Here is a 27,139-nt window from a genome sequence, read left to right as displayed (position 1 = left end):
ACTTAGTTAAGTTCAAGAAAGACAAAATAGATTTAAAGTATTCAGGCAGATAAAAAATAACGTAGGTTACCTAAAAAGGGACAAAAATTAGGTTGACCTTAAACTTCTCTGAAACATGAAATGCCATAGGATGATGGTGCCATATCTACAGCATTGTTTAGCAAAAATAGTACATAGGTTCCCAAATACCCTTCAGCCAAAGTCCCCTTATGTTAACATCTTATATAACCAAATAATATTTATCAAAACTAAGAAATTAACCTTGGTTGCAGGTAATTTTATTGACTAAAGTACAGAACTTTTTCAGATATCACCAGTTTTCTATTACCATCCTTTTGTTGTTCCAAAATCTCACATTACATTTAGTTGTCATTTCTCTAGGTGCTTCCAATCTACGATAGCATAAGAGTCTTTGTTTTTCATGATCCTGACACTTTTGAAGGATACTCATAAGTTATTTTGTAGAATGTGCCTCAATTTTGGTTTGTATGACGGTTTCTCGTGATTGGATTAAAGTTATGTGTTATTGAGGGGGAAACCACACAGGTGATGCGCCCTTGTCCATGTATTGTATAAGGGATCACATAATGTCCATTTGTCTCATTACTGGTGATTTAGTTAAGCTTGTATTTTTTAGGATTCTCCACTGTAAAATTACTATTTTTCTTTCATAATTACTAAGTGCTTTGGGGGAGATGCTTTGATATTATAAAATTATCCTATTTTTGCATAAACTTTTACCCACTAATTTTGCATCCATTGTGTGGCAATTGTTACTGTGTGGTGTTTTAATGATGATTTCTATTTCCTTTATTCCTTGTAATTTTTAATTGTAATTATTATATAAGAAATAATTGTCACCTCTCCCCCATTTACTCAGTTATTTATTTATATTAGTATGGATTCATGTATATTTATTTTATTATTTGGTTATAATCCAATGCTATCATTACTTTGTTGCACAAGTTGTTCAACTTTGGCAATTGGTAACTTTTCCCAGGTGGCTCCTATCCCTTTTAGTATGCTCCCATCTTTTTTTTTTTTTTCCCTTCACTTCCTTACTTTCAGATGCTCCAGGCTCATATTGTATTATCCCTTCTCCAGCCCCTAGAATCAGCTGTTTCTCCAGAGATTCCTGTTTCTTTTATAGGAGAAGGAATTTAGAAACCAAGATCTGTGTTCATTGCTACTGGGGTAGTTTCAAGCCTATTTCTGTGAATAGAGGGAGGAAATATATGTGTGGTTACTAACTAATGCAGACACACACATGAAAACCAAACAGTGTTTATGCACAGTTCTTTTGTTCTTCAGCCTTAAAGTATCTAGTCAAAACAAAAAACTTCTTTCCAGAGTTTTTAAAGTCAGCTCCCTTTTCCCCCATCCCGTTCAGTGTAGCTTTGTGATTTAATTGTAATATAGTTAGATTCCTTGTCATAGTCTGCATTCTATCTTTGCCTCCAAATCCTGGTTGATTTTTAGGTTGTTTTCATATAAGACAGTTCACCCTGTGTTTGTACAGTTCTATGTGTTTTGACAACTGCATAGAGTCACATGTCCACCACTACCTTCTCTACAGACCAATTCCATCACTCTCCAAAAGTATGAGTTACCCTTTTTTGGACAATCTCTCCTCTCAATCTCAACCTCTGGCAGCCAAAGATCTGTTTTCCTGCCTATGCTTTTGCTTTGTTAAGAATGTCATGTAAAATGAAATCACATAGTATGTAGCCATTTGATTCTGTCTTCTTTCACTTAGAAAAATGTATTTTAGATTAATTCATGTTGTATAAATCAGTAGTTTGTTCTTTTTTAGGGCTGAATGGCATATCATTGATATGAAATTGCTTAAGGATATCTGGATTGTCTATAATCTCTGGTTATTGTGAATAAAGCTCTTATAAACATTCACATATTTTTATGTGAATATAAATTTCCATTTCTTTTAGGTAGATCTCTAGGAGTAGGATAATTAGGTGACATGGTAGGTGTATATTTAACTTTTTAATACACGGCCAAAACGTGTCCCAAAGTGGCTACACCATTTTGCATTCCCACCTGTCTATAGCATTGTAAGGAGAAAATTGGTAGCCTAAGAATTTTATGCCCTCTTAAATGTTGTTTGTGTATGATGGCAGCAGAATTCTCAGTTATTCAATAATTCAAAACTTATATCACCAAATATCCTTCTTGAAAAAAAATTATTTAAAGTCATACTCTAGCTAACTGAGAGAGAAATCAAAATTAAGAACTCAAAGGAATCAATTTCTAAGAAAATCTTACGGGGAAAAAATGAAGAAGGAGACTTCCTTTTCATAAAAAAGGATATCTAAGAAGACAGATCACATCATATAATATTAATAGTAAAACCAGAACCCTCATTAAAATCAAGGGGGGGCAGAATTCCCAATCTCCTCCTTATTTAACTGTATTCTAAAATTTCTGGTAGTGCAATAAGACACAAATCAGAAATAACTGATAGAAAGGACTAACTAATGGAAAGGAAAAGAGAAAAAAGGTTAGTAATTGCAGAGAATGTTTCTTAGAAAACCCAAAAGTGCCAAGTCAAATCCTCTTAAACAGAAATTAGTAAGGCTATGGAATACTAGAAAAATACCAAAAAATATCAATATCCCAGCAAGAAACAGAGATGAGAGGAAAATCTTATATGATAACAGCAACATACACACCATAAAATTTCTAGGAATAACCCTAACTAAAATATGCAGGATCCATTTATAGAAAACTGTAAAACTTATTGAAATATAGAAGACTTGGATACTGACTTTTACAATACTGTCATTTATTAATTCATTCGTTTGATTACTTGTCCAAAATTTGTCTTTGTCACTGTTATAAGTTCCATAAGAGAAGGGACAATAATTGTCATATTTACTGTCTTATCCCTTATGTCTATAATATATTGGCTGACTCATAGTAGGAACTCAAAAATACGTATTTCTACACACTGATTTTGTATTCAGTTATCTGTTCTACGATGTTTTGTATAGCTTATAAGACTTATTCACTTAGTAGCTTAAGTAATTTTTGAAAGGAGTCTAGACTAGTTAATTACCATTGCCTAACAAATTATAATACGCAGCCATTCGACCACAGGCAGCATCAAGGCTCATGGTTTGAAGTGTAGATACCCACAGTCCTGCATTATGATTTTTCTTCACTTTCCCACTCCAATATTAATACAGTCCACAACAGTAGGAATTCAAAGCTTAGAGGAATTTAGGGGGTTTTAGAAGTGGCTCTTCTCTATGAAAAGTGTGATTTTACTTCCTCATTTCAATTTTTAGATCCCTCGGGAAATGCCAGGTTAGTAGCAAATGAATGGGAATGGACTACAAATTATAGTTATTTAAAAAGGAAGAACCCGTAAAAGACCCACAGAATCTAGTAGCAGGTTAAAATGAACTATTTGACAGTATGCAATCTGAGTCATTTATTTGGAATCTTTCTGCTTCCATGTAATATAGAATTTAAAGTTAATGATGCTTCACAGTATTACATTGCTTGATGGCTTAGTTTCATTTTATAATTAGGTTAACATTTTTCTTTATATTTGATTGGTGACATTTTTCTAGATTTTAAAAATAATGAAATGATATTATAACATTGGTTAAAGTTGACCCAATATCTAAACCACACTGAATTTTCCGCATAAAGCATTTTCTTGATTATTCCTATCATTTTCCAATGTTTTATTATCTGTGGTGTGCACTGGTGTTTTGTGTGTTTGCTTGGGGTGGGGATACTCTGTACTAATTTCCCTGTAGTGCTTTTAAATAGGAACTTTCTAGGAACACTAATAATGGTAATGTCATAGTTACTTACTGAGAGAACTAATCTGAATTCTATGGAGGTATACTGAAGTTTTGTGAAAATGAAATTAGAAATGCAGCATATCTCAGCAGTAATGAATCTATTTCTGTTGTATAAAACACGGTTAGGTTGTTTTATTTTTAAAAGCAATTTTTCAAAATCGGTGCTTTTTACTGGTCAAGTGTTTATTCCATTGGGTCATTAATCTGTTATATTCCCGAAGTACTCTTTGGGTATAGTTCCTGTTCTAGCTAATGTGAAAGAAGCATTGGCCTATGACAGAATTTTTATGCTTTTTAGTGATAATTTTGAATTGTTTAGGTAAGACCCTCTTGAGTATCTCCTAGTGCTTATAAATGAAAAGAGCTAGTAAAGACCTTGTTTATAATGACTGACTTCACACCAAAGTTGGGTATGTTAATCAACAATAGACATTGTCAGTTCTATTGCATATTACTGAACTGATGAGGGGTGTCTCCACCTGTTTTCTGTTGCAATAACAGAATACCTGAGGCTGGGTAATTTACAAAGAAAAGAGGTTTCTTTAGTTCATAATTCTTCTTGCTAGAAGGTTTAAGATTGAGCAGCTGCATCTAGTGAGGGCTTCATGCTGCTTCCACTCATGGCAGAAAGTGGATACATGCAAAGAGATCACATGGTGAGAGAGCAAGCAAGAGAGAGAAACTAGGGAAGCTAAGATCTTTTTTAAAAATCCGCTCTTGTGGAAACTAACCCATTCTAATGAGAGTGAGAACTCACCCTTGCAAGAGAGCATTGATCTATTTCTTGAGGGATCTGCCCTCATGACCCAAACACCTCTCACTAGGCCCTACTCCCAACACTGCCACACTGGGGATCAAATTTCAACATGGGTTTCGGCAGAGGCAAACCACAGCCAAACCACAGCAAGGGGGTTTAGCAATAAAAAAAATTAATAAATTTGATATGGAATTCAGAATTGTAATACAGTAGCAGAAACACATCGTAAAAATTTAGACATCAGTGAGGATAACCTTTGAATCTCAACTGCTTATAAATGAATTAGACTTGCAGCATTTTGGCCAAATTTATAGGTTATAGCAAATAGGATGGGAGGGGGCAAGAGAGAAGAAACTAGAATGATTTTGTTTACTAAATATCTCAATGTCAATTGTTATTTTTAATGCTTCCTAGATATTTCCCTAAAAGTATGACATTTATTCAACCTAAAATCATGTAGTTAAATATACAAGGAACTTCTTTAACTTGGTCAATTAATTAACTTATTTTGGAAATTAATTTTAATGTTAGTCAACTGTTACATTCAAAGTTAGAAGTTAAGTAAGAGAGAGAAACCCAGAAGAGGAGAATACAGGGGAATGCTGTAAGGCTGTGTAAGTGAGAAAGAAGGCTCTCCAAAGTCATAAGGCCTTCTTCCAAGATCCTGGGTAGTTGTGCTGAGTTATTCTCTTGGGAGTCATAGAAAGAGGTAACACAGCACTTGACTTTCTCTGGTGTCAAAAAGCTCTGGAACTGTCAGTCAGAATTTTCTGTATATGACAATAACTGTGGTGCACTCACTGCAAAAATAAAACATTATTAGACATAATCACACCTTTAGCTGTGATGACAGATGTTAAAATGACTATAAGAAGTTGAAGGGGAAACAGGTCACAGACAGTTATCTGGAAGCAATGAGACAAAGATGTTTGAAGAAATAACCTATTATCTGGAGAATGATAGGATTTTAGGATATGAGAGATAATGGGTGAGCTAATTGGGAAGACAAAACAGCAGGCCAATTTCTAATTAAATTGACAGCATATGTAGGATTTCATTCAGGGAAAGTACCAGTGATCTCAGATGGGCCACCATTTGCTCCATGCAATTCTGCAATAAGAGTGCTGCTGGAAGATGCCTCATAAAGAAGGGCTAGAAACATGGCATAGCTTTTAGGGGCAAGACTTTTTTTTTTGCTGCCTATCAAAATAAATACCATACCAATGATGTGTTCATCCACAACATGGTAATGAAATAGGAAGAGGGCATCCAGGGTGATAGCTGTGAGAGTGAGTCAGTGCATAAATTCTGCTTAGGAAAGGAAGATGTTTACATTTGAAAAAAAAATCCGTAAGTATTAAAGGGTATTCTTGCTGCCTTCCTATTATGACACTCATCTGACTAAAAGATAAATCAAACAGAATGGACTGATAGGGTTGGTAATTGGATGTAGTAGGAAGAAAGCTGAATAAATTAGCAAAGGATAGAGTTTTTTTTATTTAAAAGGGTTATAGTTTTCAGATGTTGTTTGACCTCTTAAGGGAGGATAAGCTTGATATTTTTAAAGCAATACTTACATCTGAAATAGTATCACGTACATTTTTAGCTAGTACTCAAACAAGTTCCATATTCTATACAAATGGGAAAATGTAATTCATAATTGACAAAGTATGAATTTTTTATACTTTAAGCCATGAGGCTGCCACATCAACAAATGTAATTCCTTAGCAAATATGTCTTATGTTTATATTTATGAAATGTACACAATTGACGCAGAACCCAAAAAGGAATAAGCATTTTAAATATATATGTGTGTGTGTGTGTGTGTGTGTGTATATATATATATTTGCTTGGATTTGCAAACTCCATTCTGGAAAACATTTATTAAATTAGAAACAAGGAAGGAATGCAAGCAAAATGTGCTTAGAGTTTCAATTTATCTTGGACTTGGTGTTACTTTTCTGGATGTTTCCAAAGCTTAGACTTCCATTGGTTAAAGTGTTGGCCTTTGCTTTGTTTTGTTTTTGGTTTTAACTTACAGTGTACTAGTCTCAAAAGTGGAAATGATAAATTATTAAAACTTCAAATTTATCTATGGGAGCCCCACATTGCAGTGGTGATTTCATATTAAATATTTTAAGTTGAAACAGCAAGAAAGAGATCAAGCCAAGATCTTAGAAAGAGAGACAAGGTCTGGATACATGATGTATTCCACATTTCATGCAGCTATTGAAAAGGGCAACACAGCTTGCCTAAGGGCCATAAAATGAGTACAATTGGAGAGTCCAGGCTCCAGAATGAAAACTAGCAGGTTGTGATGATTTGTAGAGGTGTGTGTGTAAACATGTCCAGGAAGCCTCTATGCTGCTCTCCCTGTTCTGAGGCTTGCCCTGCCCAACTAAGGGTCTGTACTTCACTTCTCTAAGTGTGGTGGATTGTATTTTCTAAAGATGATGGCACCAATACACCTACCCACCCACATACTATTTTAAAACCTTGACATGCCCCCATCAAGAGGTGGAGCCTCGTTTTCCTCCTCTTGAATCTGGGAGCTGATGACCCCTTTGTAACCAATAAAATACTATAGAAGTGGTGTTATATGAATTTCAAGGCTGGACCATAAAAAGCAGTGCAGCTACTGAACTGAGACACTGTTCTTGGAACCCTGAGCTGTTATGTCAGAAGTCCAACCAATGGGAAGCTGCCATGTTATGAGGAAACCCAGGCCATATGGAATAAGTGTAGATTCTCCTGATGACCATATTAGCTGAGAGTCCCTCAGATAGCCAACATCACCCACTAGATATGTGAATAAAGACGCCTCAGATGAGTGTCTCCCAATCTTTGAATCTCTTTCAGACATCCTGGAGTAGAGACAAACTCTTCCCACTGTGACTTTTCCAATGGCTTTATTGTGTAATAGCAACTGTAACATTAAGAGAAGTATTAAGCAGAAACTCTGAGAAGACAGCTGGGCATCTTTTCTCATTCCCTAGTTTCCTATGGTATTTGCCCTGGTAATAGAAAGAGCATGATATAGAAGTGTTGCTAATTGTCTCACACTTGCTTAATCTATTTTTATAAAATAAAATAGTTATTTTCTGTAAATTATTCCAGAATTCAATTTTATTACTAAAAATAATAGCTTCATATCTAGAAAGCAAGGTATTATGAGGGACAGTAAAATACCAACCCTCATTTATGAGGTATCTTTCATGTGCAAAGCACATTGCCAAATCGTTTCCTAAATTACTTTAATCTTCACAATAACCTTACAAATTAGGTATTATGATCCTTATTTGAAGATGAAAAAGCTGAGGCCAATATGAGGTTAATTTACATTACTCAAGATCAGAATAGTGAATCTAACCTGGCTCTAAAATTTCATACACCTTCTACCACATTCCATTGCATTTGAGCAACGAACGTAAGTATAGTAGGACCATAGATGTTAGTTCAAAGCCAAAAAAAATGATGAGTCAAACAAAGTTCTAGAAATAATCATTTACCTAAATATTGATACATCTTCTAACTTAAGGAAGCTTGCTTTACATATATTGCCAGACAAAACTGTGGGTCATTTTGACTACAAACATATGACATACTGCGAGCTAGAACTAACCAACTAAGTCACTCAAAAACTGTGTGAATTAATAAATGTTTATTGTTTTAAGCTGCTGAGTATTTGGGGGATAATCTGTTCAGCAGTAATGAATAACTAATATGTAGACTATGAGATCTCTCTGTCATCAGTCTGTATGTAGCCAGTCAATAGCTATGCATTCTGAAGTTACACTGTATAAGCAACTATTCATACATATTACAAAACTGATAGTTCTGATCCTAAGCCCTGGGGGCATTAGTCTATTATAGCAGCTAGTATGACATGGTTATAATTTCAGACAAGTAATCAAGAGTCCTGAGTTCAAGTCCAAGATTGATCTGTGACAAACTGTACTCCCTGGGCATCAGTTTCTGTAAAATGGAGGAGTACACAGAAGATCTCTAATACTTTTTCCATTCTAATTTACTTTAATTCTATAATTGTTATCTTCTTTTTAATTATTTCCATCAGTTTTACTATTATATGTCTTTTATCTTAACTCTATAACAAAATATTTCCCCAACGTCTGAGAATCTCATGTCACTATCTTCAGTGTGGAATCCTAATGAGACATTCAATGTTCAAATATATTGAGGCACATTATGATGTATCATTTTTGGTTTTTTTTCTCTGCATATACTGGGATATCTTAAGGATCTTTCTGTTTTATCTGCACTCTCTCAGTATCTTCTACCAAAAAAAGGGGGATAAGTGCATTTCTTTCACTTATTTTCATTGGCTAGAGTAAACCATCACATTGCCACTACCACCTTCAAGGGAATAGGAAAGAGTCCAGAAAGAAGAGAATTACAATAATGGCAAACAATCTTAATTAAACAGTCTTAATTATGGAGATATTAATTAAAGACCTCCATAATTAGTAAAATACATGCATGGGTCAAGAAAGTTTTTAAAGCTAGATTTTGTTTTGAAGAAAAGTTAATTCTGCTGACATGTTCCTGAAGATGGGTCACTTAACAAATATTTATCGGGTACCTATTACTTGCCAAACAATGTTCCAGGCACTAAGGACAATGTGGTAAACATGATAAACAAGGTCTTTACCCTCATACAACTTACATTCAAATTGATATCAAAGTTATTTTACAAAAATTCAAAGGCATTTGCACTCTGTATTAGTCCGTTTCCACACTGGTGATAAAGACATACCTGAGACTGGGAAGAAAAAGCGGTTTAATGGACTTACAATTCCACAAGGCTGGGGAGGCCTCACAATCATGGTGGAAGGAGCAAGTCACATCTTTCATGGATGGTGGCAGGCAAAAGAAGAGTTTCTACAGGGAAACTCCTGTTTTTAAAACCATCAGACCTTGTATGAGACTCATTCACTATCATGAGAACAGCATAGGAAAGACCCACATCCATAATTCAGTCACCTCCCACCAGGTTTGTCCCACGACATGTGGGAATTGTGGTAGTTACAATCCAAGATGAGATTTGGGTGGGGACACAGCCAAAACATATCATACTCCTATCAAAATTTCAGTCCATTATGTTGGTGCTGGTTTTGAATGATTCAGAGGGGTTTTTGGCTTCCTAGGCCACTCTTTTTGTATAATTAATGCTTCTTTTTACCAAATCATTTGACCCTTCTGATCCATCAAAACATAGTGAGATGAAAGCATGTCATATTCCATGAATGACATGATGAAGACACATTCCATGTAAAATTCAGTTCTTTTGTTCAAGAATGCTCTTCTCCCAATTCCTTGGAGCTGGTATGATAGGCAGAAAGATCACTTTGTGATCCAGGGCCTGTTTTGTGACATCAGAAGTTACTTACTTCTCTAAACCTCAGCTCCCCATAATCCCCCAACATTATAGTGTTTGGTAAACTTTGAATGAAACTTTCATTTTCATTTTTTTCCAGCCTTCTTCCTTTAGGCCTATCTTGGGAATAGTTATAGTCTATCTGTACAGCAGACTGTTAGCCTTCTAGCCACATTACCTGCCTACTTGATGCCACTGAGCCAGACCTGCCTCTCACCCTCCTTGATGTAGCATAAAGTTGGAGAAAGCAGTACTTCTTGTTAGTTCCCCCAGGAGTAAAGAAAGGAATAGAGGAATGGGTCTCATCAGCCCCAAGTAGCTAAAATGATAAGTAAATGATAAGTAAATGATCCGCCCACCTCGGCCTCCCAATCACTATTGTTTTATGAAACTTAGAGACTTAGAGAGACATAGCTTATGTGGGAGATGTATCCTAATGTGTAAAAGAGCATTAACTCTGGATCCAGTTGCTTGGGTTAGAATCCTGGCTGCACCACTGACCACTGACTTTGGGTAATTTCTGGTCTGTAGCAATAATAATAGTTAACCCATCTCACAAAATTGTGAGGGCTGGCCAGGTACAGTGGCTCACGCCTGTACTCACAGCACTTTGGGAGGCCGAGACAGGCAGATCACGAGATCAGGAGATGGAGACCATCTTGGCTAACACGGTGAAACCCCATCTCTACTAAAAATACAAAAAATTAGCCAGGCGAGGTGGTGGGTGCCTGTAGTCCCAGCTACTCGGGAGGCTGAGGTAAGAGAATGGCACAAACCTGGGAGGTGGAGCTTGCAGTGAGCGGAGATCGTGCCACTGTATTCTAGCCTGAGTGACAAGCAAGACTCGGTCTCAAAAAAAATAAAGATAAAAATAAAAAAAAAATTGTGAGGGCTAAATAAATTAATATGTGCAAAGTACTCAGAATAGAGCCTCACAGAAATTGCAATTGCTAAATAAGTATTAGCTGTTATTATTGATGTTATTACATGCTCCAAACCCCTACAATGCCCCAAACATAGTAGTCTTTCAGTAAATAATTCCTGAAAGAATGAAAGGAATGAACTTTGGAATCTTTATGAATATGAACATACAGGCAGTGACTCAATGAAAAGTAAAGGCACCATCAACCATACAAAGTTGTCATTTTCTCCTGAATTCTAGATCTTTTGTTTTTTCTTTGTCACCCAGGCTGGAGTGCAGTGGTGCCATCTTGGCTCACTGTAACCTCTGCCTCCCAGGCTCAACGGATTCTCCTGCCTCAGCCTCCCGAATTGCTGGGATTACAGGCATGTGCCACCATGCCAGGCTAATTTTTGTATTTTCAGTAGAGACAGGGTTTCACCATGTTGACCATACTGGTCTCGAACTCCTGAACTCAGGTGATCCACTTGCCTCAGCCTCCCAAAGTGCTGAGATTACAGGTATGAACCACCGCCCAGCCAGTTTTAAATTTAACTTCTTAGTCAATTTCAATCCAAATACGAGCCAGGCCTATATTTCAAATCCTTTCTAAACACATTACTGTTAGTTGGAATGACAGAATTGTAAACAGGCTCTTCAGCTAATACACTGTGTGTTTCTAAATGATACTTTTATTCAGATTCTCATTTCCAGAAGAGGTTAGTGCATTGTTGGCCTTGTGACAACTGTTATTGTCTAAACATTGGTTTTGTCTTTACACAGGCTAGTAAAATCCTCCTCAATTTATGATAACTTTAGATTTGTAAATATGTAATCCTTTTCTTGATGAAAAAGGAATTGTTTTTATCATTTTGAGAGCAAGAGCAGCATTGCTTGACACAGTTTAAGTATCTTTTAACATAACAGTTAAATATATACGGAATAAACACCAAGTATCTATAGAGCATAGTCCATGAAAATTTCCAGATATATCAAGTTTAACAGGAAAAAAATACACTTTTTCTTTCGATTCATTAAATTATACCTTACTCTGAAGAAAATCAGCAATATGGTTCTGGCAGTATATAGTAGTCCTGACACTTCTCTTAGTAAGGGACATTTTTCTACCTCAGCACTAAATGCTGGCCCAATAGTATGACCTTGGCCTTCTATCTAAACTCTTAAAATTATTTAAGATCCACTGGTGGAAATGAAGTCTCTATGGAGATGTGGATGATTTACTGATAACAGAAAAGGTTCAGATTCCATTACTACTGATGGCTATACTTCCGTTTATGTTTTCCCTAAGCCATAACTATTTAATATGTTACTGTTAGCATTCTTACTTGTCTCATTTGTTGGTATATAACTCTCCTACTTAAATATATAGAACAAATCATATTAATTAAAATAAATTGCTTGGACAGTTAAGTTGTCCTGCAGATTGTCTCTGAAGGCTATAAATTCAAATTAAGGGTTTTGTTTCTTGTTCCTGAGCTTGGAAAGATTCCTTTTACTGCATTAGTAGTAGCTCAAGAAATCAACAACCTTGCAAAAGAGCATTCATTTGAATTCTTGCAGAAATAGCTGGATAAACTGTACATATAGCTAGTTATCATAATCATATAACAAAATCTTTACTTAAGCAAGCAACCAAATTACTAATTCATGATGGTAAGTGTTGATATATAATAGTATTGAGTTTGGAAATAACTATATTTATTTCTATATATTTTAAAAATATACTTTATATATGTTTATATCTATTATATTTATATGTATTTCTATATACTTTATTATATATATATATAAAATTAGGTTTCGAGTGTTCTAAATAGTATACCATAGTAGCAAATTGTGAGATATTTTTGTAAAATAAACAAACAAACTTCGTTTTCTGGATATTAAAGCATTCAATTAGGTCAAAATAACTTGTGGGGAGTGGGAATAACTTACTCTGCCTATTTTAAGAAAAGCCTATTTTGTAACTTCTAAAGGCAAAGATGTGACTACCATTTATAGTATTATATAAAAATTTAATGTCCTTTGCATTTCATGGAACCCCTGTAATATTAAAAAAGAATAGCCCAATCTATCATTACATTTGAAAATAAAATAGAACAAATAAATTACATTCTTAACTTTCATTTGACCTTTTAGTGTGGGTATATTTCCTTAACATTTTCCTTTTTCTTATTGGAGTTTCCCCAAAACTAATACACCTTAATTAGCTTGAGGAAATAACTAAATTGAAATAGAAATAAGGTTTTAAAGATCTCTCTGATCCCTTAGCAAAGTGAGATTTTTGCCATCCGCTTATTCCCAAAAGCCCCTGCTGAAAACGGATGTAAGGCCTTGTAACTTCCTTATAAAACCCCTGTTATTTAACTACTTCAGAGATTCAATACAAAGTTCAGAGGAAAACAAAACTATTAAAGTGTTGAAAATTACAACCTATAACGAAATTTTAAACAACTCTATTTTTGAGAAGATAAATCAATTTTCAAGTTACCTAAAAAGAACAACGTTGATTTCTCAATTTCTGCTAATGTATGCTAAAGGGGATGGACTGAAACTATGCATGTTTCTTAAAACATGGGTTTTAAAACATTAGGCAAAGCTTTTTTGGATTTTCATCATCCGGAGAACATATCAGAAAGCAGGTAGGTCTCATCTGATTACCTGTCTTCAAGTGAAGAAACTGACGTTAATCCTGTGGTTTTTCTTGGGGTGAGGAGGGAGGCGTAATGGAGTTACTAAAAAATGGCGCCATTTAAATTCAAGATGAATATTCTGGTTTGTAATGGATTTCCCACTACTATTCCTGAATCATAATACTCATGAAGTTATTCTCAAGCATAGGATAGTCTTATATCTGTCCCTTCTCTAAGTCTTTTCCTTTGGGACTATAGAACATCATATTCTATGGTTTGCAATCTTACCATAGAATTTAATAGTGATTTTACTACACAAAAAAAAATCATATTGCTTTCTGTCATTAATGTTGCTGCCTTTCCAATGAGTCACGAAGGACATGAGCACCTTGGGAGGCTGAGGCGGGTGGATCACCTGAGGTTGTTCGAGGCCAGCCTGGTCAACATGGTGAAACCCAGTGTCTACTAAAAATACAAAAATTAACTGGGCGTGGTGGCGCGTGCCTATAACCCCAGCTGCTCAGGAGGCTGAGGCAGGAGAATCGCTTGAACCCAGGAGGCAGAGGTTGCAGTGAGCTGAGACCATGCCACTGCACTCCAGCCTGGGTGACAGGGCAAGACTCCGCTCAAAAAACAAGAAGAAGGAAGACATGAATGATTTCCTAAGGCTACCCCAGATTGCTTCATGAATCAAGGAAGAAATACCCGAATTATGTATTTTCGCAAACAAAGTACTAAAACGAAGCCTAAGAAAATAGCATCAATGCCTTTTATTACCACTGACATTTCATACTAAACTGAAATATTGTACACAATCTTTATAGGATTTTGAATATAGATTTAGAATAATTATTCAGTTTAGTCCATATAATGAACACGCTCTGAATGAATAAGCTCCCTGAGGACAAGACCATATTCAGCTCTTCTCACTACTGTTGCCTAGCACAGTGTTTTTTTGTTGTTGGTGGTGTTTTTTTTTTTTTGGGGGGGGGGGCTACATAGGTGTATGTATTATCAGGTACATGAGATGTTATGATACAGGCATGAAATGTGAAATAAGCACATTGTGGGGAATTGGGTATCCACTCCATCAAGCATTTATCCTTTGAGTTACAAATAACAATCCAATTACACTCTTAGTTATTTTAAAATGTACGATTAAGGTTTTATTAACTATAGTCACAATATTGTGCTATCAAATAGTAGGTCTTATTCATTGTTTCTAACTATTTTTTGTACCCGTTAACTATACCCACCTCACCCCCAGCCCCTCACTACACTTCCCAGTCTCTGATAACCATCCTTCTACTCTCTATGTCCATGAGTTCAATTGTTTTGATTTTTAGATCCCACAAATAAGTGAGAACATGCGATGTTTGTCTTTCTGTGCCTGGCTTATTTCACTTAACATAATGATCTCCAGTTCCATCCATGCTGGTGCAAATGACAGGATCTCATTCTTTTGTATGGCCAAATATTACTCCATTGTGTATATGTACCACATTTCCTTTATCCATTTATCTATTGTTGGACACTTAGGTTGTTTTTCAAATATTTGCAAGCACTGCTGCAATAAACATAGGAGTATAGATATCTCTTTGATATACTGATTTCCTTTCCTTTGGGTACATACCCAGCAGTGGTATTGCTGGATTATATGGTAGTTCTATTTTTAGTTTTTTGAAGAACCTCCAACTGTTTTCCTTAGGGGTTATATTAATTTACGCCCCCACTAACAGTGTACAAGGGTTCCCTTTTCTCTATATCCTCACCAGCATTTGTTATTGCCTGTCTTCGGGATATAAGCCATTTTAAGTGGCATGAGATGATATCTCATTGTAATTTTGATTTGCATTTCTCTGACGATCAGTGATGCTGAGCACCTTGTCACATACGTGTTTGCCATTTGTATGTCTTTTGAAAACTTTCTATTCAAATATTTTCCATTTTTTGATCAGATTGTTAGACATTTTTTTCTATAGAGTTGTTTAAGCTCCTTATATATTCTGATTATTAATCCTTTTTCAGAAGAGTAGTGTGCAAATATTTTCTCCCATTCTGTGGGTTGTCTCTTCACTTTGTTGATTGTATCCTTTGCTGTCCAGAAGCTTTTTAACTTGTTTTGATCCCATTTGTCAATTTTTGCTTTGGTTGCCTATGCTTGTGGGGTATTGTTCAAGAAATCTTTAGCCAGACAAATGTCCTGGAGATTTTCCCCAATGTTTTCTTGTAGTAGTTTCATACTTTGAGGTCTTATATTTTAAGTCTTTAATCCATTTTGATTTGACTTTTTAAGTGGTGAGAGATGGGGGTCTAGTTTCATTCATCTGTATATGAATATCCAGTTTTCCCAGCACCATTTGTTGAAGAGACTGTCTTCTCCCCACTGCAAGTTCTTAGAACCTTTGTTAAAAATCAGTTTACTGAGGTGGGGTGCGGTGGCTCATGCCTGTAATCCTAGCACTTTGGGAGGCTAAGGCAGGCAGATCACGAGGTCAGGAGATGGAGACCCTCCTGGCTAACATGGTGAAACCCCGTGTCTACTAAAAATACAAAAAATTATCCAGGCATGGTGGCACACATCTGTAGTCCCAGCTACTTGGGAGGCTAAGGCAGGAGAATCGCTTGAACCTGGGAGGCAGAGGTTGCAGTGAGCTGAGATCGCACCGCCGTAGTCCAGTCTGGGCAATAGAGTGAGACTCTGTCTTAAAAAAAAAAAAAAAAAAAAATGAGTTCACTGTAGGTGTGTGGATTGTTTCTTTGTTCTCTATTCTGTTCCATTAGTCTGTGTGTCTATTTTTATGCTAATACCATGCTGCTTTGGTTACTATACCTCTGTAATATAATTTGAAGTCAGATAATATGATTCCTCAAGTTTTGTTCTTTTTGCTTAGGATTGTTTTTGGCTCTTTTGGCTCTTTTGTGATTCCATATAAACTTTAGGATTTTTTTTTTTTTATTTCTAAAAGGAATGTCATTGGTATTTTGATAGGGATTGCACTGAATCTAGATTAGCTCATTGTTTTGAACTCAGCAGGCTCTCAAACATTTGCTAGATAAATAAGCAAGTTAATTACATATGGTAAAACTCTGTTCTAAAATGTGGCTCATTGTGATACATATTAAATAGAATACAAACTGAGGTTGATCTCTCAAAACATAAGCTATACATGCTAAAGTTCAATATAACAAGTAATCTTTAAGGCCTTCTAATTTCATTCTTATAACAAGAGCCCATTACAATTAATTTCCTACTATTACCATTCATTGAGATAGAGTTTCCCAGAGTTTATGCTCATTTGGGTCAGTCTTCTATTTATTCGATATCTACAGCACCATATTTTAAGAAATGGTATAATTTGAAAGTGTTGTCTGAGTCATGAAAGATAAATTTAAATTCATTTAGTTAGTATTATGTATTTTGATCCCTTAAAAATTGAGGACCTAAATATTGTTATACTCAGTTAATTACATTAACCAGAATGGAAACGTGAATGGTTATATTTTACTGATGACTAAATTAAGAGGGCCCTGCTGATTTATACAGTGTCTCAGAATTAACTATAATAACATCCTCTTTACATCAAAGCTGGTTATGATAATTAAAATGACAGCCCTTTTTTGACAGTTCTACTGTATGCCTTTGAGGAGCTTCTAAACTGATAGGAGAAGCCAGGCAATCAACAACCAGAGACCCAAGTGAGATGATGATATAAAGTTACATACTAAAGAAAAAAGTGGTGGCAAAGAAAGTCGGAGGAAGGAAAAGGTTATTGGGATCAATCAAAGTAAAGTAAACATTTAGTTTTTGGTGTCACATTACCAGAAATTAAATGTTTAAATAGTGACCTACAAAAAGTCTCACTCCAGTGTGATATGTGACATAAATTAAGTGCTTTGCTAAGCAAAGTTTGTTTAAAACCCTTTTACATTGGCCAAAAATACTAGTCAGGTACCAAAGACTGAAATTACTGAATATCATTTTTCTTTATACCACTATCTCATTTTTAAAAAGGTTGTGAGTATAGTTAGTAAATAAATGAACTTGCAGGAAGTTGTTGCCTCTTGGTAAGGTCATTGAATTTTAGACTTTAAGAAACAAATAGTGATACAAAAACTAAGGATGGGTAAATTAATTTTAATGGTCTAAGAGCCATCATATTCATCATTCATAAAATTAACAAATAATACCTTTTGAGATATCAACTACTACTCATTGCGATACTGGTAGTGAAAAGTTATTATTTCTTCATTCCACCTAAGAATAACATAGTAACACTTGAACTTCTAACACAGACCAATCAACAGATATTTTTCCAGTGCTTAAAAAGCACAGATTACAGTGTACAAAACACTAAACTATTAGTTATTTGAAATATGCTACTTGAGCCAAACTAAGATATTTGTCCATTTTAAGGGGTGGGAAGCACTGGAGTAGGGGACAGAACAGGTTTGTTTGTTTGTTTGTTTGTTTGGGAGAAGAAATAACATGACATCTATCTGCAATTTCTCTGAATCATGGAGAGACAAGTAATGTTATTATTCTGTGATCATTAAATAGCATAACCAGACCAGGAATGGTAGCTGACACTTATAATCCCAATGCTTTGGGAGGCCAAGGCAGGAGGGTTGCTTGAGGCCAGGGGTTTGAGACCAGCCTGGGCAACAAAGTGAGACCTCTTCTCTACAGAAAAATGTTTAAAAAAAAAAAAAAATAGGTGGCCATGGTGGTGCACCCTGTAGTCCTAGCTACCTGGGAGGCTGAGACAGGAGAATCGCTTGAGACCAGCAGTTTGAGGCTATAATGAACTATGATCATGCCACTGAACTCCAGCCTGGGCAACAGAATGAGACTATGACTCTAAAAAAAAAAAAAAATCATAACCAAATACTGTCTGAATTTGCTTCCAATTGCGTTCCCTGGAGAAAGCTTTCACAGAAAAGTAACCATCTATTCTAGATGTCCTGTGTCCTAAGCTTCTCTATCCTTATCATTTCTATCCCTGGAAATGATAAGTAACCTATGGATTCCTTAAAAGTATCAAGTTGAGATGGTTGTAAATGCTGAGAAATAAGATGAAGGAAAGATTGTATGCAGGGCAAGCCATGGTGGTGTCATTTAGAGGCTGAATCAAGAACAGAAAAATCCACTCTTCCTACACTTTCCAATGCTTACTAAAAAGCTGAATTAAGTGGCCTCAGCTTTGGTGGCATTTTCTTGCTTCTAACAACATAACTTGAGCAGCAGCATTTAAAATGTCCTCACTCTGCCATGTTTATTAAAAGCAAATGATAACAAAGATGACATGAACGTGAAAAGGTCAATTTCTATGTGTTTTTGCATTTGTCATATTATAAGAGAAAACTGTTCATAGTTGATAAATATGTTCAAAAACATTCCTGAGGCTCATAAAAATAAATCCATCTCTTTTCTATTTGAAAAAGAAAATATGTTGTTTGAAATAAAATATTTGAAACAAAAGCTACTGATAATGAAGTCTTCTTCAACAAACTGCAAGTACAGATGAAAAGATACATGTGAAAAAAACTGTTAATGCAACAATGAAATAACAGCTCAAGAAAGTAATAGAAAAGATGTAACAAAGCAGTATGTGGTTAATTGACCAAAATTGACCTGATATCCATAAGCACAGACATTAGATATTATAGGACTCAAAGGAAAAGGATGATCACACATTAGGCATAGGTAGTTGGGAAGTTCTCCATGAAAGAGGTGGGCTGTGGACTGGGTCTGAAGAAGGATGAGCAGGTTTGGGGTAGGTGGAAAGGCATTTCTTGTGGGTGGAACAGCAAAAGCAGAAGTGCAAACACAAGTGGGAAACCACAATGCGGGAGACAATAAGGAAAGTAATTTTCTCCCTAGGGGAGGTATTAGCAGCTAAACAGAACTGCTGCTACCAAGCTAGAACAGTAAAGACTTTAAACTCTCTAGGTAGGGCAGTCATTGCTGGTTTGATGTAGCAGTAGCGTGAGTCTTTGGATCTGGTTATCTGGAGATGATTGCACTGTCCAGACACTGAAATCATGGGTACCTGTGGACTAATGGCAGTGGGGTATGCAGGAATGTGAGAATGCAGAGTAAGTTGTCTCTTAACTGGTGACAGACTGTGAACAAGATTGGGAGTGGTGGCATAAAATACTTTGTGAACAACAACTGGACATGTGGGGCTTTCCAAGGGAGAAGAGGAGATGGTCTAGGACTGATCCTGAGAAAAGCTCACATGTACAGAACAGCAGAAAGAAGGTAACAGAGATGTTACTTTCCCCTCTGATTTGAACCTCCCTCTGAAAAACCAGCCCGCACTGTGCAATGTGGAGAGACAGACAACAAGGGTTTTTCTTGAAGAATAAAATCCAATATGACTTTACTCTTCACTCTTCCGACCCTGTGTTATTGAGGGAGAAGGGGGTAATGGTCAGTTTGAATAATTTAAATATACAGACATATATTATATATTAAATATACATACAGTATATATTTAATATACATTAAATATATATGTATACATTAAATATACATACATACAGTGTATATTTAATATACACACATACAGTGTATATATTTAACATACATGTGTATATATTATATATACCGATGCATATATATGTGTATATGTACAGTATACAGATATGTACTATATACATATATACAGTATACATGTGTCCTGTATACATATATGTATACTGTATGAATATATGTACATATATATTTAATATTGATATAATTGGAATGTAAGTAAAAATGGCCATCAAGAATTGAACTGAGAGAACTTAGGACAAAATCAAAGTTTAAGGATACTGAATTACAGCTTGGGACGGAGCTGAATTACAGACATGAGACAACTGGATATGTGGGTCTTTCCAAGCAAGAAGAGAAGATGGTTTAGGATTGATCCTGAGAAAAGCTCACATGTACAGAAAAGCAGAAAGAAGTTAACAGACACATTACTTTCCCCTCTAATTTGAACCTCCCTCTGAAAAATCAGTCTGCACTGTGCAATGTGGAGGAGAGAAAGACAACGAGGATTTTTCTTGAAGAATGAAATCCAATATGACTTTACGCTTCACTCCTCAGCTACATATTGGTAGAACAATCTGAAATCATTTATTTGGCCAGATGGCTAATGTTGTTTAACAGTACAATTAACTAATAAATAATTGTAAAGCACTTTGTAAATATAAAGTGCTACATAAATGTTTCATAATAACATTAAACAGGAGACTTAAGTTACATTTTTATATTCAAGTATTTTATTGGTATCTCAGGAGAAATGCCAAGAATATGATCAAATACCATTACTACAGTCTGTGTTTGAAAAATACAGCAAAGTGATTATAGGAAAACAAAAACAACCTTGGCCATGCTAGGGTGAACAGAGTGGACTAGCATGAAACATTCCCCTCATGAAAAACAAGAGGGAATGACCACATGATCATATACATATGTATATGTATATGTTGTAATATTTACTTATTGGAATTTATTTATTGCAATATTATATTATTTATTGGTTGACAGAAAAGATAATTTACCAGATAAAAAAATGTGAAAGACACAGAGCGTGAGAAAGCACATCAAGGTAGGAGCTCTGAGGAAACCACCTGACACAAGCAGAATCTTACAAAATAAGAGTAACATTCTATGAAGGACTTAAATTTATAGCTCATCCACTATTTACAACAATGCATTGAGATACATTGGTATACATTGTTGGTATATAACAGTGTACACCACTAGCACCCCCTATTTTGCATATAAGAGAACTGATGCACAGAGAGATTAAGAAATGTATTCAATATCACACAGCTAGTAAGTGGCAGAGTCAGGATTCAAGCCTAGACAGGATGGTTCCAATGTCTACTGGGAAGAATCTGGCAGAGGTTTTATTACCCCAATAAAATAAGACAGGTGGAGCCATACTCCTTCCTCCTGCCTCAGATCGAGGATATGAGGGCTGAAGCTGCAGCAATCATATTGGGACCATGAGGTAAAGGACAAGAGAACCACAGAGACATCAGCCCTGCTGTTGTTAAACTACTTAACCTATGCAAGCAATCACCCACCTCTGCATTCTTATTATATGAAGACAATAACCCTCTATTTGTGTAACTGACCACACCCAGGACTTCTCCTGCTTGCAAGCTTAACCAATATGCCAAATCATCATCATCATCATAAAAATAGTTATCACTTGCTGAGTGCTTGCTATAAATGAGGCATTAATTTATGTTTTATGTGTGTTTAATCTCTTCTACCTTATTCCAACTCTGTGAAGCAGGCACTATTATTATTAGCATTCTAAAAGGAAACTGAGGCACTGTTTTATCTGGGTTGCCCAAGGCCACACTGCTTATAAGGGATTTAAATCCAGCACCCTAACTTCTAAACCCTCATTCTGCAGCAAACAGTATTCTAAACAGTCTGAAAGACTAAAACCATTTCAATTAAAATCAGAAATTAGATAGGGATTCTTCCTATTTTAGTATACCTATTCTTATTCAGTATTACTTGGAGATTCAAAAGCCAATGTTTCTCAGTGGGGATATATTGACATTTTGGGAAGACAACTCTTCATTGTGCAGGATTGTTGCACATTAAAGATGTTGCCATCTGTGTTGTCTAGGTCCTAGCAGAAGCACTCTCTAGATATAGTGTCAGCCAAAAATACCCTCCATGTTTCCCCATAGGGAGGCAGTGTCGCCCCAGTTAAGAACTATCATTCTAGCACAAATTTGGCAAACTTCCTCCAAAAAAAAAGTCCAAATAGTAAATATTTTAGGCTTTACAGGACATGCAGTCTTAGTCTGTCTCAATTGCAACTACTAAACTCTGACATTATTGAGTGAGATCAGTCATTGACAGTACATAAACAAATAAGGGGGCCTGTGTTCCAACGTGAACATATTCATACAAGAGAAAGAACCCTGAAGCACCAAGGGGTTAAAAAACTTGCCTGGGGTGATTCATCTAGGAAGTTTACATTCAGATTCAACACAAAGGTGGAGTGACTCTAGGGCCTGTGCTCTTATTCAGAACACTATTGATTTCGGGTATTTTAAATGTTTTTCTCTCAGTAAAAGGCAGGGTAAATGGCTCAAAGACCTTCTCACCCTCCAGACTCTGGCCCTCCTCATCTGTCTGGCGTCAGCTGCTCCTTCCTGCAGTACAGGCCACCCAAGATTTGCTTCTGTGACAGCTTGGACCAGTGCTACCAAGGATATACCTCATGCTTTACTATGCATGTCCCTAAGAGAGGCTCTCCTGGTTGGCTCTAACACACAGTCATCCTCGAAACCTCCCCAAATGTAAGATTTTATGAAACTGATCACTAGAATAGTTGTTCACTGATCTGTGACTGTTTTTATTTTTCAAACCTCAAGGTCTCATTGTGGGTGAGCAAAAACAGAAAGGTCTTAGCTCATGGTATGGCACATGGAAAAGCTCTGTAATATGTGCTAATATTAATAAAACATACAGAGTAGCAAGTAGATATCTCTGCTTGAGGAATGAATATGTGTGTAAATTCAGGAACATGCATCAAGGCTAAGAACAACCAAGTCAATCACAGTGGTACAAATGAGCAAAGTTGTAACTGCTAATTCTGTTAGAGTATGTCAGTCTAGGCTTTAGAGTCCCTATTGTGCTTGCCTAGGAAAAGGGACCCATATCTAACCACCCAGGAGCCATACAGATGGAGCCAATTCCAGAAGACAGTTAATATCATGGTGCAGATCAGTGGAGTCTCATGAGACTTTACTGCTAATCAGTGTCTAAGACACACCATAGTCATTGCCACCAGCTGTGGGGGCCAGGCTGCAATTCTTCTACAATAGTAGGCAGGTGGGGAATTCAACAATCATATAAAAGGGCAGGCTACCAAAATTAGGAAAAACAAAAATATAATTACCTCATAATGCTTTTTGGGAGGAACCAGAATATGCTGCTTCCAACATTTTCTGGTTTCTGTAGGGTATGCTTTTTCCACCACAGATATTAAATCTATTAGGGGAAATTAGGAGTAAAGATTTTTAACAGATTGCTCATCCAATTATGTTTAACAAATTGGTAGATTCTTTTCTCTTTCAGTATTTTTTTTTAACAGAATTGACTTGTCGTGTTTGCATTGTGTTAACAAAACCCAAAACCACGATGGAATTAAAGAAAAACTTCTCTTAAGAACTTATAGATGTGAAATATAACAATGTTTGTGATAAATACACATTTCAAATCTCTAATGCTTTCACTCAATATGAGTAAAACTATTAAGGAAAATGTAGTTTTAATATTATTTTTTCATCCATTTTTGTCATCATTTTTTATCCTCTTATGAAATGATTTCTTCTTAATAAGCACAGAGCAAATATAATAAGGTTGTGGTAGGTAAATAACTTTGCCTAATATCATTAATTACTAACAGCTCAATTATACTGTGAAGTGCCTATAATTGTCATGAAGCTTCAAAAATCCTTATCACGGATTCTATTATGTATATGATTCATTTAAATTACATTAATTATACGGATTTTTAATGAAGCAGAGAGACTACTTTCAATTTTCACAAGCAGAGACAATGATCAAAATATTTATGTGCATATTACATACTTTATTCTGTTGACATTCATAAAATAATTCATTTACTCAGACAATATTAGCACCTTTACATGGGAGGGAAAAAAGGCAAATCTAATTTTTCATGTTTGGATTTCTTTTAAGATTATATGATCCTTAGAGGGTTATTTTATGTAATATCTAGCACAATTTGGGCAATATTTTTTAGAAAGTAAAATATTTGAACTTTTTTTTTTACCAGTAATTTGTATTAGCTGTAAATGGTTTTTAAACCATGGTTGTTAATTCCATTTGAAAGTCCAGAATCCAGAGCCTTATTCTCTGAGTTCAAATACAAAGATACGCAGGCCAGTGATTTTAACATTCTGTACCTCAGCTTAGTAATCTGTAGAACAGGAATAATAACAATTTTTATTGAGAATTTAAAGAGTGATATGTGAAGTGTTTAAAAGAATGCTTAACCATTAGTTAATGCTATATAAAAGTATTTTCCATTATTTATTTTTCCTGCTTGGGAGGAGCTCAATTTAACATGAATATTAGTGATACCCAATTTCACCCATATAAAATGGTAGGGAGAGCTTTTTATCATTAAAATTCCATGAAAGCAGTGTAAGAAAATCCTGTGGGCTAAATTGTAAATCCCAAAATACTGACTTCCCTTGTGATGTGGCTTTGAATAGTGTGTCAGTGAAAAACTTTTTTTCATTCATGTTGTTATTAAAACCTGTTAGATCAACGACTTAACTTCAACCATATGGAAACATGGAGAAACTAAGGCAGCCAAAAATAGCAGTTTTTAGATCCAGACAAGTTTGAGGCTAGGAAATGAGAATCGTAGGCAGAGGGTGAAGCAGAAATATAAATTGAAACCAAGTGTCACTTTTCAGATAATCCTTTTTCTTCTCTCCATATTTCCCCTCCTTCTTCATCTCATATATATCACTGCTGGGACTGACCAGGCATACAGAACTCAGCACTCCAAAAAGGAAACGTGTATGGGAACAGACATCCTACTATGAGATCTTTATGGAAAATCCAAGGCCAGGCATGGTGGCTCACACCTGTATTCCCAGCACTTTGGGAGGCTGAGGCAGTAGGATCAGTTGAGCCCAGGAGGTCAAGACCAGCTCAGCCTGGGCAACATAGGGGAGACCCTGTCTCTACAAAAAATTAAAAAATTGGCTGGGCATGGTGGTATGCACCTATAGCCCCAGCTGCTTCAGAGGCTGAGGCAGGAAGATCACTTGAGCCCAGGTCAAGGCTGCAGTGAGTCATAGTTGTGCCACTGTACTCCAGTCTGGGTAACAGAGGGAGACCCTGTCTCAAAAACAAAACAAAACAAAACAAAACACACACACACAAAGAAAATACAGTTGCTTTCTTTTCATCATTCAAACAAAACCAGAAAATTCCACCCTAAATTCATGTGTAACAGACTATTTGTTGTCTGGGAGTTTGGATTATAACACAATGAGGGGTTCTGGAGGACATTCAGTGAGTAGCTGCTTGTTTGTTATTAGAATTCCTATCCTGCTGAAGCCTTTATGGCAGAAGATCTTTTAGACTGTATCAGCATTGGCTTTAAAATCCTTTTGTAACATTACGTTATGGTGGACAGCTTAGGGAGGGACAGAAATAAGAGTGAGTAGAGGAGAATGAAACTGTTAGAATGTTGGGTTCAGTATACTCTGGGCAGTCCTGGGGAGGTGGAAAGAGTGGATAGGAAGGAAGAAGTAAGTGTGCTCGGGTTATTGTGATGATATTTACTTTGTAAGATTATATTTATATGTATGTAGTTTGAGAGTCTAAGATTTTATTCTGTATCTCTTAATCATCCAGAATTAGAAAGTCTTTAATCTCTTTTTTTTTAGTAAATGTTATTTGGAACCTTGCTAACAATTTGCCACTTTTCTAGAGTGGTTGAACTTGATTGCTTCAAATCTGATCTTATTTCAAGAAATAGACTGACCTGCCCTTAAGGTATATCCAAGTAAGCTTGATGTTCTTTCTGCTAAAGTCTTCCTGGCAATCCTCCCTGCAACTTAAAACCACTAATCTGATTAATCAGTGAGGGAAACAATACTATGAAAAATATTTGCTTATTAGTTGCTAATTCTAGATTTTATTTATAGGTGTATTTTCATAGGCCACATACATTCTTGAAATACAGGAACCTCATTTGAAACAGTTCTTTAAAAACTATCCTGAAGTGGAGCTGATTTCACTCTACTTTCGTCTCCCACTCTCCTGGCCCACTCCGCGGAGGCAGTGCCAATGAATCGTATTACCCAAGAGGCAGTCAGTGAAGAATAAACAAGTGGAAACAGATGACTCAATAAGCCAATGACTGCATATTCAAGCCTTATTAACTGAGTGTTGACCTGTGGTTTGAAAGTTACAAAAATGCTAAGACGTGATTTTTCTTTTAGGTGGGAAATGAAGAAGGATGAAACACTACAAGAGGAAGAAAAAGCAATGCTGGAGCACTTAAAACAAATTTGCACCCCACAGAACTCTTCTGCCTCAGATAACACAGAGGAACAGTAATCTGCAGAAAACAGCAACAGCTTTATTTTAGGAAACAATCCCATGTAATGGAGTAGGATTTTTACCATAGTCAGAATGGACCTCATATGTGCTGTGAAGCATGAAACCAATGACTGAGTAATCTCTGTACTGAAAAGGAATACAGCACATAAAGAATAAAGTGTTACATATCTTTTTTATTTTAAAAATAATTTCAAATGTTTTTCTTTCCTCAATCTTTCTCTTTATATGATATAACTGCTGCCATCTCGTGTTCCCTTTGAATTATTTTTTTCTCCTTTCAGTCTTGAAGTATCTATGACAACAGGCAAAAATGTTCAGAAAATTTTTAAAGGATTTTTGAAATGCAACATTTGGATGTTAAGTTGAGTGGAGTCACATAGCCCCGTGAGGTTATCTGAAATTTTTAATTTAATTTTGTTGTAGCTGTAGCCCAAGTCCCAATCTTAATTGCCTTA

General features: G+C 35.8%; 1 protein-coding gene across 1 annotated transcript in view; it reads left to right on the top strand.

The window, feature by feature from the left end:
* KIAA0825 (KIAA0825 ortholog) overlaps window positions 1-26,838 on the top strand; it is a 485,484-nt gene extending 458,646 nt beyond the window's left edge. Inside the window, exon 21 of the mRNA XM_025387614.1 lies at window positions 26,564-26,838. Within this exon, the coding sequence (XP_025243399.1) occupies window positions 26,564-26,681 (118 nt within the window). The 3' untranslated portion in view covers window positions 26,682-26,838. The remainder of the gene's footprint in view (window positions 1-26,563) is intronic.
* The last annotated feature ends 301 nt before the right edge of the window (window positions 26,839-27,139 follow it).

The sequence above is a fragment of the Theropithecus gelada genome, chromosome 6 (assembly GCF_003255815.1).
Source record: "Theropithecus gelada isolate Dixy chromosome 6, Tgel_1.0, whole genome shotgun sequence".
Classification (NCBI taxonomy): domain Eukaryota; kingdom Metazoa; phylum Chordata; class Mammalia; order Primates; family Cercopithecidae; genus Theropithecus; species Theropithecus gelada.
This window is presented reverse-complemented; position numbering and strand designations above follow the sequence as displayed.